The sequence below is a fragment of the Melanaphis sacchari genome, unplaced genomic scaffold (genome assembly GCF_002803265.2).
Source record: "Melanaphis sacchari strain LSU unplaced genomic scaffold, SCAv2.0 Contig13_pilon_pilon, whole genome shotgun sequence".
NCBI classification, from domain to species: Eukaryota; Metazoa; Arthropoda; class Insecta; order Hemiptera; family Aphididae; genus Melanaphis; species Melanaphis sacchari.
This window is the reverse complement of record NW_020270588.1, coordinates 1,350,157-1,362,221: the sequence shown is the minus strand read 5'-3', so window position 1 is coordinate 1,362,221 and position 12,065 is coordinate 1,350,157. Positions and strand designations below refer to the sequence as shown.

Sequence of the window (12,065 nt, the reverse complement as noted above, 5' to 3'; positions counted from 1 at the left end):
TTGTGTTGATGCGCGCGCCTGACGATGGATGATTACTCCACGCCGCGCACCTTCTCGAATCGATAGCGCGACCGGATTTCGCACTATAATACAATATTTTATTGCTGTACTATTATATAATAATTATGATTTCATCGTGTTGTGCGAAAAAAACATTGCATCATTGTTCCTAACGGTTTCGACGAGCCGCCGCGGCACGATGAAAACGGCACGCCGCACAATTATCTGATATTATAGCGTTATGACTTATTAAAGTTATAACATTACAAAACAATAGAAAAACAATAAAATTAACAATAGTCCATCAGACGTTTTCCGTGACATGACGAATTTAATGTTTATAAAAATCGACCACACTTGACTTTACTTGCAGCAAGCCCGGCAAGAAGGGCCTGTACACATATAATTTTATACCGTAAATCCTTCACACCAAACTCGATAATCATTTAGGCGTTGAAAAATAACTGACGTCACACGTTGTTGGACAGAACAAAAACCGTAATAACTACCTATAATTATTATACGAACGGACGAACTAATAATTTTGAAGTAACTAGTTAAGCAACATAATTTACCTACTGGGTATTGGTTTCCGTGTATCATGGTTATTGTACATACGTGTACCTATAATAAATAATAATTATTGTTTACTCGAATACCGTATAATACGTGATTCATTATTCAAAAACTTATTTATTTTTTTTTCAAATAATTTGGTTAATTTCGTCGATAATTAGATTCCAAAATTGTTTAATTTGTAACACAAACCATGTAATGGGGATTAGTTTATGAAAAATTATTACACTTGGAAAATTTGAACTAATTGTCTACGTATTTGTATTGTTTATTCGAATATGCGACTTCTAATAAGGATTATATTAACAAAAAAATAAGTAAATAAATATATTAGATGAAAAGTCCAAATTTTAATTTTAGATACACTATTGTAACTTGATCACTTAAGTACCTACAACGGCTACATCTGTGATATTGATAATTGGATTAGACATTGTATAAAAGTGTTCGGAATAAAATATTGATTCATATTTTGTGGCTCTTTTTCTAAAGATATTTTATGATTGATATTTCATTTATTATATAAGAATGAAATATGATATTACGTATAACTATTAGTTAAATATTTGTCTGTTAGTATCTAATATGGCCAACACGGTAAGTTGAACTCATCTTTTTCCAAAATGTCAAATATTATGTTATGTAATAATTACTTATTATATAATATTATACCATATATATTGTCGTTATTAACTTATAAATCTATATACTGACGTACAAAAGAGAGGTATAAATAGCCCCAGTGGCGCAATTAGTTGGCTACGGTAGCGAAGCCCTCGTGCTGTGCGACTGAATCGTCTAGGTCCGCTTCACTGATTATGTAGACAATGTGTCGAGGCAAATTGACAAAATGTTTTATTTTGTCAATTTAACAAACTTTGTTATGTTCACGTATAGGTAGGTTCCGGATAAAAGGTATCTACGATTTACTTTATTGTAAAATATAATTCACTTCAAAAGACAGACAAAATATAATAATGCCAGCAACCTACACATAGCTATAAACGCCTTCGCCAAGATTACGCGCGTACCGTCCGTTATCCAAACAGTTGATTAGGTGAACGCTTATCAATTATTATCATTCTCTACAATTAATCTTTTTTCTTTCATTATTTTAGTGTGAATAAGTTGTTACGAGGAATCTATTTTCGTTAAATGTTCCAAGTCTTTTATAAAATAAAAAAATGTAAAAAACTTTTTATTACCAAGTAATTAATCAATGTTTGTAATTTCAGAGCTTTTATAAAATGATTGTATATTCTCCGTATTTTATAATTATTGTATAATAACTTATAATTATTTTTTAAGCCGTTCGACTAAAAAAAATTTTAAAAGTCAAAGAATTCAGATGTTTATCAATATAGTTCAAAATAGACTGTAAATTACATCAGCATGTATTCATGTTCATGTGTATGTTTTTATTAATATCAATATATTTTATTAAAACATTAATCCATATATTATTTTCTATCACATAAAAATAACATAAATTTAGCAGAAAACTATAGTATTACGATTTATTCCTGTTTTTTTTTTTTGTTTTTTTTATTATTTAAAATCAAAGTACTTTGAAAATGTTGTATCGTAAAATTATAATTTAAATAATTGTGAATGTTCCAAGTTTCTACAACTCGACACCAACCGTTTTTAAGGAGTTAAATATAGGCAATTTTCAAAAAACTTGCATTAATATCTGCGGCGGTATAGTTATATATAACTGTAAACTGTAGTGCAAAATAAATAGCGGAGCCTCTCCTACTTGCACGCACATGTCAATAATGCAAATATTAATTATTTATTTATGTATTATGTAAAAGTATTAATCTTTTGTCAACGCTTATAAAAAAATATGATGAGTGAGCTTTTGAAAAACATTTTAAATGGTACATAATAAAATATATCCATCAGCTCAAAAAAATTAAAAATATCTTGAAACCTTTATCATAATTATAGAGTGATAATATAAATAGTAAAAATAGTTATTCGTTTACTTTTGACTTTATAAAGTATTAACTAGATCAAATTTATTACTAACTAGAAACCACTCCCGAAGTTGAAAATCGAAGCATTTTTATTATTCCAAAAGATAATGATAGACAGAAATCTTAAAACATCAATTTTGAAATCATAAATAATTCTTGTAACCTTACTAAAACCTTTTTTTTTATATAACTGCAGTAAGAATAACTTATGACTAGAGATGAGAAGTTATAGGATTTGCATATTTTTTTCTATATCTTCTATTTATAGCTAGGTGCGCTAAAAATCTGTTCTATAACCTAATGAATTGAAATTTGGTATTTAAATGTTGCATATATTTACATATATTGGTAGTTTTCTTAAAAGTTGCATATTCATGTTTTTTTTGTACATAAAAATACATATTTAGTAAAATTATTTATTATTTTATGGAATTGTATAAGTTTATAGTCAATAATCAATAAAATAAAAACGCAGATAGCATATTTGACAATTGTAGAATTGTAACATTTAATAGTATATAAAAGTAAATATAGGATTAGTATCTTATCTAATCGTTATTTATAGCTATGTGTCATAATATGACAATTCTATAGAAACCAACTTGGTTTTTATTCATTCAAATTATGGTTTTTTAACATCAAGAATAACGCAACTTGAAAGACAAGATATTTTATTAATTGATTCAATATCTATCGTTAAATCGGTTCAAAATAAATTAAATGACATAGTTGGTGAAGTAGGCGACGCAATAAACCGAAAACAAAATAATGTTTTGGAAAAAAATACTGGATTCAGTATTTTACGAAATACGTATATCAAATATTTTAAATGGATAAATCAAATCTATAGACAAATTATTAGAAGACTTAACCGGAAATAATCTTATTTACTTCAAGTATTCCTCCATAACTTCAGCTGACGTGGAAAGAAGTTTTTCGCGATACAAAAATATTCTTTCAGATAATCGTCGGAGATTGGATGTCGAAAATACTAAAAAAACTTTGATGGTTCAATGCAACAAATTTACAGGTTTGAAAAAATAATTATTAAATATATTACAAGACTTATAAAATTGTATTTTTATTTTTTTAGGTTAAATCACCTGACTATCATTATATAATCAATTCACCAACCAATCATTTATCATCTCATATTTATACCTAGTATTAGTTTTTTATCATACAGTTAAAAATTATTTATATTTTAATAGAATCAAATTTATCGAAATATTATTGACATTAATTTATTGTAAATCCATTTTTTTATTTATAAAAAAAATTGCATATTATAACATATTATTTGCATATTTTCAAATTTTTGATGCATGTATCATAATTTTTCCTTGCATATTAGTATGTATATTTTGTCTATTTTAGCTCCTATAACTTTTCATCCCTACTTATGACTTTTGTCTCATACTAAATTGTTATGTTTGTTATTTTTTAAAATACAAAATATAGGTAAGTATAGTCCTGCTATAGTAGATATACTAGTAGATATCGAATGACATTACATGGTGTAAGTGTTAAATTCAGATTGATATTATAAGTACGTTACATTGTAAACGAAAAAATAATTCTGATCTAAGAGTGTCTATCAACGATCAGCTTATGTTACTTTAAAAAGAAAAATTGATATTATATTATATGATATTAGGATTGATTTTTTTTATTAGAATTTCAAGTTTAAGTTTTGTCAACGTTTGTCAAAATCACAAAAATGTATTAACTATTCAATTGTTAAAGTTATATAACCGATTTGTATTAGCTAAAGGTTGATAATTTAGTAATAAAATGTTTTTCATTTTATTAGCTCTAATAACAAAATAAAAATATGTAATAATTTACATATACATAGTAGTATAAGTTGATAGAATGTATCACTTCATCATATTTATAAATGCTCATCATCGATATAAATCTTAATAAAACGAATTCCAAATTATGACTTCCAAACATCAAATATCAAGATATAATATTAATATTATCGAAATTAATGTAACATGAATTATTGATATCCAAGAAAAAAAGGCTCTTATATTATTATTATACTAACTATATATGAACATTAAACATATATTAGGTACATATATTACTATAGATACAAACATTATGACTATAATACTACTATATTTACTGATTAATTATTTAACGCAAATATCTCTACAAAGCACTTACCTTTTATATTAAAAAAATGTAATCAATTCAATTATCAAATCGATACAAAAAAAACTTTCTATTACACTACCTATTATAAGAACAGTTTGTAAATTAAAAATAATTTTGCTATTGTATTTATGTTTATAGGTACATTATAATCAGTAACTAATATTTAACGATAATGTACCTACTATGGGTGATCAAATGTTTTACAAATTTTCGTGATTTTGAAGAATTTTGTCAAAAGTCTTACATCAGACACTTATAAAAATGTAATGTGAATTTACGCTCAACTTTTTTTTAAATTTCCACTATGAACAACTTAGTTATGAATAAGTTTTTCGATAAAGCAAAAAACATTTTTTAGACAATAATTTAAAAAAAAAGACTAAACTAATTTATTTTTATTTTTCGTGGCATTTTTGAATACTATTGGGAATTTTTACTATCCCAAATAGTGATAACAGACATAATAAATAAAATAATAATAATAAGAAGAAAAACACACACACATTCTAAGATCAATACAATTATCACTTTGCTCAGCATTCTAATATATTTTAAACAACGATAAAATTGGAATATTTACGTAACATTAGTTTTTGATAATATTTATATTTTTAGAAGAATCAATGATATCGCGTACGTACTTTTTAAATTAATTCAACGTATTAAAGATATGGATTTCGAATGTTCATTCTCAGAAAATATGATGTAAGTCAATGAAAAAGAAAATGGATTTTTTAGAGATTTTGATTTCAAATGCTTAATAATAAGTGAAATTGATGAAAATATATATGCCGTTTGGTGGTTTTTTTTTTTAAGTAGGTTTTTAAACACTGAGGAGGGTGACTAATTGCAGCAACCGTGCTATGTCAATTATTACATCAAACACATTTTGTATAAATCGCTAGTTATGTATTTGGTGCGCAAGTTTTGGTAATTCGTTTACTCAAGTGACCACTATATACTTATCTTCATCAGAGCTCCTTATTCTCATATATATGTATTCCAGTATTCGTTTTTAAATGTGGTATTTAAAAGTAAAAAACAAACAAAAAATACAGTAAATAGTGAATGCTACTAGTTGTGTTCTGAAAAATTTATTGTAAATTATGGAATGATTAGGTAATTATAAAAAAATGTATAATATATACCTTTACAGATATACTATAATAAACAATAGTAAAATGGTAAAATGATTTACCATTTAAAACGATATTTGTGACTATGACCCGCATAATTTGTTCATTGTTTACGATATTTAGTGGCAACGAAATATGGTTTCTAGAAAATACTGACCGAAAACGAATCCAGAAAAGACTCACACACACTTATATTCGTTTACATTGCACACACAAGTCACTTTAAAATCATCATGTTATATTGCCTATATTAATTTCCTTAAAACACGACCCGCTGTCCCCTTAATTTATATAAGTGTGTATTATTTTACATTTAGTTTTTATATAAATTATATTTTTGTATTTTTTATACTTTGTAGAAAAAAGTTAAAATCGAGATTGTTTCTCTTTTAAATTTAATAAGCTTTGGGTCTTGAATTTTTTAAGTTGAGATAGTTTGTTTATCGTTTGCTTGTTCCTAGAAGAATCATTCATTTTAATAATCGTAGGTGGGTTACCTATTCTTACAACGCCGTAAGATTTTGGTGAGCTTTTTCGATATAGATGATTGTCATAAGTTGAATTTATTTTCTCAAATTATTTGATGTTATATTGTTGAAATGTTGTGTGGTTCAGCCCTCGAGTAGCTTCTTTTTAGAATTTGCACTTTTACAGTTTTACTAAATCAAAATCATAAAATGTGAATTCATGTGGGTCCTGAATCGTGGGAACCATTGCATCAGTCATAGGCTATAGAGTATACTCTATAGCCCAGGGCACTAATATTATCAACCGTCATATAAAGTAATTTACCTACGTTTAGTACGTTTATACTTTATACTTTTTACACACCTAACTATGTCATATGTCATTAATTTCGCTATAGATCACGATCATGATTCATGAGTATAATATAATATGTACGTCATTATACTGTTATAATCACAATAATAAAATTAAGAAAAATGATAATTGATAAGCAAATAAATTAGTGTGATAAGTGATAACGTTTGTTGTTCTTGTATTTTGTTGGAAAACAATTAATTTTGAGTCTTAGGAATTAGTACGCGTAGGATTTGAGTAGATATTAATGTTGTTATGTTTAGATAAATTCGCTTTGATTAATAATAAATAAGAGTATAATTTATTAAAATAAAATATGGATATTGATGAACATTATACTCGTCGCTATCCACACAGTGTCGTCTGGACTCCAATACCATTTATAAGGTGAGTTTTTCTTTGATATTTTTTACTGAAATGTTTTAGATCTATGCAGCAAATTTGTTCTAACAATTCCTCATCATTTATATATGAATGCATCAAAATAAAATATCTAATATTAATTTTTAAAACAGTTTATGTTTATTGCATTCAAAGTTGGGCACTAACTACCTAGTTAAAAAGTTAAAATAAAAAAAAACTTAATTTTGTAACTTAACTAGTTGAATTTAATGTTTAAAATAATCTAATTTAACTCGTTAAAATCAATAAGTAACTAGTTATTTTTGTTGCTTCTTTTCTGATCATAATGCATTAATAAATATTAAATATTTTCTGAGGTAATTTAATTTCTCAATTTTATGACAAAAATATTATTTTACTTTTGTGATAAAACTATATAGGTAGTATATTATATAGCCAATATAGGCTACATTGCTTAAATTATGTATACATTTTTGTATTTTCATTGTTTCAATAATTAATATATAATAACTATTTTTTATTATTATTTTTATTTTTATTGTTAACTATTTTAATGTTTTAAGATTTTCAATAATTTACTGTTTGGTGCATAAACAGATATTGTGTAAAATATCAATATTTAGTTTATTTAATATATTTGTCACTACTAAATAAATTAAATTTAGTATAGATTATAATAGTTTCATTAATGAAGTTTGAATAAATAACATCTTCAGTCTTTTTACGGTGGATTAACCTACTAGTATTATCTAATAAGGGAAAAATCTACTACAATTTTAATAAAATATGTTTTGAAATTTGTAAAATAAGAAAAAATTCTAGTGCCGTGTTTGATTACAACTGATCAGACTGTTACGTCATAACATTATTATAAGATAGTCAATATTATCATAAATTATTAAAAATATATAAACATATATCCGACAACCCTAAAAGTTTCATCAGTATGTTTAATAATTATGAGTTACGACTGATGGTTATGTATGTAGGAAGTTAATTAAAAAAACAATGATTTTCTGGCACAAATTAACGTCATCAACGTAAAATAGCTAAAATATAAAAATAATGGTTGTTAAATATTTTATTATTAAACAAATACTTTTAAATAAAAGAAAAAATTCTAGCGAATTAAGTGGATTTAATTTAGTTTTTTTTCATTAATCATTGTTGACATTTTTAGTTAATTAGTTTAATCTATGGCTAATATGAATTGTTGATGTTATGCTTTTTAAAAAAAAAGTTATTTGTTCAATTTTTAGTTGGTTATTTCCATTAATTGGTCATATGGGAATCACTACATCCACTGGAGTAATACGAGATTTTTCTGGATCATTTTATGTTGCTGAAGATGATATGGCCTTTGGATACCCTACTAAGTATTGGCAGTTGGATATAAGAACTGTAATTGGTGGTTCTAAAGCATGGGATAAAGCTGTTAATGAGGCATCTATTGAATATTTTAATAGAATGGTAATATTAAAAAAAATATTTAACTTTAATGCATAAACTTTTTATTCTTTAGTTGTTAAAATAAATTAATGCTTGGTATAAACAAATTTTATTTTATAATATTTTTATGATTTATTGCTTAAATTATTAATGATTGTTTATTTTAGCACAATCTACTGTGTGATAACTGCCACTCTCATGTTGGCATGGCATTATCATTAATGAATTATAGTAAAAGCAAAAACTGGAATATGGTTAAATTAGCTTTATACACTTTTATTTTTGGAAAATATGTGAGGTAAAATCAATATAATTAATCATTTATATTTACAAAAAAGAAAAAAAAATAATAACTTTAAATAATTTGTATTTCTAGTTGCAATGCATGGCTTAAAACTTGGGGTCCATTTATCATTTTTGTGTTTGTATGTTTTGGGCTTTATTCATATGGAAAGTATTTCTAATACAGTTACTTTGTGAAATAATTTTTTACATTTTACCAAGAGATCATTATATGATAAAATTGTATTAAAGATTTCGTCTGTAATACTATTACATTTTTAATGTATCATTTATATTTTACACAGTATGAAACAAAATAATACATTAAAATATTTTTTTTACTTTTTTAAATACAAAAACAATTATTTTAAGAATTCTTCATTATGTTATATTATAAATTTATAAAATGTGTAATTTATATATTTGTACCTAAAATTTATAATCACTGTTTACTTTAACAAATTATTTTATGTATTATTCAAATTTGTAACATTACATATAAACATATTAGATCAATGGTATGATTTTATATATATTGTTATTAATATTATTTATCTATTTGATCAAAAGTATTTTTATATCTTATTTTTTCCTAAATTTTTTTTTTTATGTATAAGCATTTTATTTAGTATTTTTAATTATATTAAAACAAATGTATAAAAAGGCAGATTACATTCTTACATATGGGAAATATATCAAAAATACCTAATATTTATTTATAATTATCATTTTTATATTCAATATTACACATTACACAAATATATCTATAAAGCTCTGGGCTTAGTTTTCTGGGTTATTGATTACATTTTTAACTTTTAATTAAATGTACACACAGCTGTATAAATTGCAAATATTTATATGAAAAATAAAAATTAGATAATTAAATAAAAATTAAAAAATACATTTTTGTACCATATTGTGTTTATTTTCAATTTATTATTGTGACAAATTACTATAAACTTTAACTATACTATTTTACTATCACACCATGTAATTAAAGTCAAACAATAATATAATGTTTTAAGTTATTTGTTTTTTTTTTTTTTATTATTATTATTATTATTAAAAGGTATAATAATTAACGATTTTATTAATATGTATTATTTGTTAAACAGCATAAAAAAAATTATTTTTGTTTATTTTTATGCTTTTAAACATTTGTTATTTATATTATAGTATTCGTGCATATTTCCAACGAATATGTTATTTTACTTAAGTAATAAGTCAAAAATGGGAGAAATCATGAAACGTTCAGTGTACTTTTCAGCTTTAATATGTCTAAAACAAATATAGCAGAAATAAGTCTTCAATCTCTCTTTTATTTTAATTTTTAGTCACATTTAAGTTGATTTTCAGCTTAATAATTATACCTAATTTCTGTCTACAATAAAGTTACAAGTGTTCCATGAAATTAAGAGCCTGAAAGCATGGGTCTTATAATAACTAAATCAACCGAGCCAGCTATTCAATTAAGGGATATGTCACCCATTCATCCAAAATATATTTTTATTGATTAGATGGGTAAAAGTAACCAATGGTATAATTTATTCAAAATGTTTATTGATGAAAACTTTTAGGTTTAGTCAGATTTGAAACTTTTTCTTGTCAACACTCGTTACACAATTATTAACTATAGAATGTCAAACTTTAAGTTAGTATTTAAAATTTATAAAAATCATACATTATGAACATGATCAGACAAAATACTTTTACCAGAATGTAGAATAAAAACGTAAGTACAAAATTAAAAAGTAAACCTAACAGGTAACAATTAATAGGTGCCTGTTAGTATTCAGGAATTACAGCAAGACTTTTAATTCCTTGTATGTACTCAAGTCTCAAAGAAACATTTATAATATGGTAAACAAATTTAATAACATTGACAAAGTTTCAATGAAAAATATATTATTTACAGCAACCCAAAAATCTAGGGAAACTAGCTTAAAATTCATAAAATACCTGTGCAAGTCAAAATTTTAAACCAAAAAAATGTATATAATTTATTCATAAATTATTACAGTAACATGCTTAAATTTCTCAAGTTAATTATTTTATTTTACCATTATTGTTAGATGTATTAAACAGCGAGCACAAATTTCCATAATGTTAAATGTGCTGACAAATTTATATATTTTTTTATAAAATAGCATAAAACAATATATTTTTATCAAACATTATAGGATTTCTCATTAGAGGGTTCAACATCAAAATGGTTTTTTTTTAAATAATTTTAACAATGTTTGAATTAAACTGCACTTTATTTTATCTGAAAATAATGTATCTATTTTATTTGATTATAATATTCAAAACCTATCTAAACAATAAAATATCATATCTTGTAATGAATGTTTTAAAAGATAAAGTTGTGGTTTTTTTTTTTTTTAACTATAAATAATTTAATTCTTACAAAAAATAGAAATTTATCAAATTACACCAGCTCTATTTATCTTTTAATTTTTAGATAAAACTCTAACTATTGATGTTATCAACTATTCAATTTTTTAAATGTTTACAAACCATTGGTTTAGTCTAATATTGTTATAAAAAATATTCTATTAACATTAGATGCTTATCAAGGTTGCTATTAATGTGTTGAAATTAATTGTTCAACTGATACAATTGTATTTATTAATTATATTCGATATACACACTTTTGGTTTTTGACAATATAATAATCAGGTAAATATTATATATTCATATAACAAGATAAATGTATTAAGTTATAAATTATTTATAGAATATTTGATAACTAGTATTACAAACTACTATAATCAATACAAGAAAATATATAAGTATGGACCACCACTCCTTATTAGCCTATTAGATTAAATATTTTGATAAAAATATTAAATTTTTTTTTGTATAATGTAGAAAAATGAATATGATATACATAAACTAATAGAAAATAGTTATTAAAAAGCTTGGATCGAGTAAGATATATAATTTCAAAAGGCATGGTTCGATTTGAGTTTGAATAAAGATTTGAATGTTTGGAATAGTTCAAATTACTAAAATTAAAAAAATAAACCAAAATTAAAGGATTCCTAACAAAACTTTTATAATGCTACTCAACAATAAATATTAACTAGTGTTGTCATATATATATTTTTTTATTAGACTTCATAGTAAGGCTTAAAAAGAACTAACAATTTTGTAAAAAATCAATACTAAAATGTGAATATTTATTATACACTATAATACCATTAGTTAGTATTTATTTATTTTTAATTATTATTGTTGATACTTGTACATAATTAGATTGATTATATAAGAACTTATAAATGAC

At 23.9% G+C, this 12,065-nt stretch overlaps 1 protein-coding gene across 1 annotated transcript; it reads left to right on the top strand.

Moving 5' to 3' along the window:
• Nucleotides 1-6,855: 6,855 nt before the first annotated feature.
• LOC112591632 (transmembrane protein 222) lies at nt 6,856-9,030 on the top strand. Its single transcript, XM_025335507.1, has 4 exons — nt 6,856-7,072; nt 8,308-8,518; nt 8,665-8,795; nt 8,874-9,030. The coding sequence occupies exons 1-4, from the start codon at nt 7,002-7,004 to the stop codon at nt 8,959-8,961; spliced, it is 501 nt and encodes a 166-aa protein (XP_025191292.1). The 5' UTR covers nt 6,856-7,001; the 3' UTR covers nt 8,962-9,030.
• Nucleotides 9,031-12,065: the final 3,035 nt, after the last annotated feature.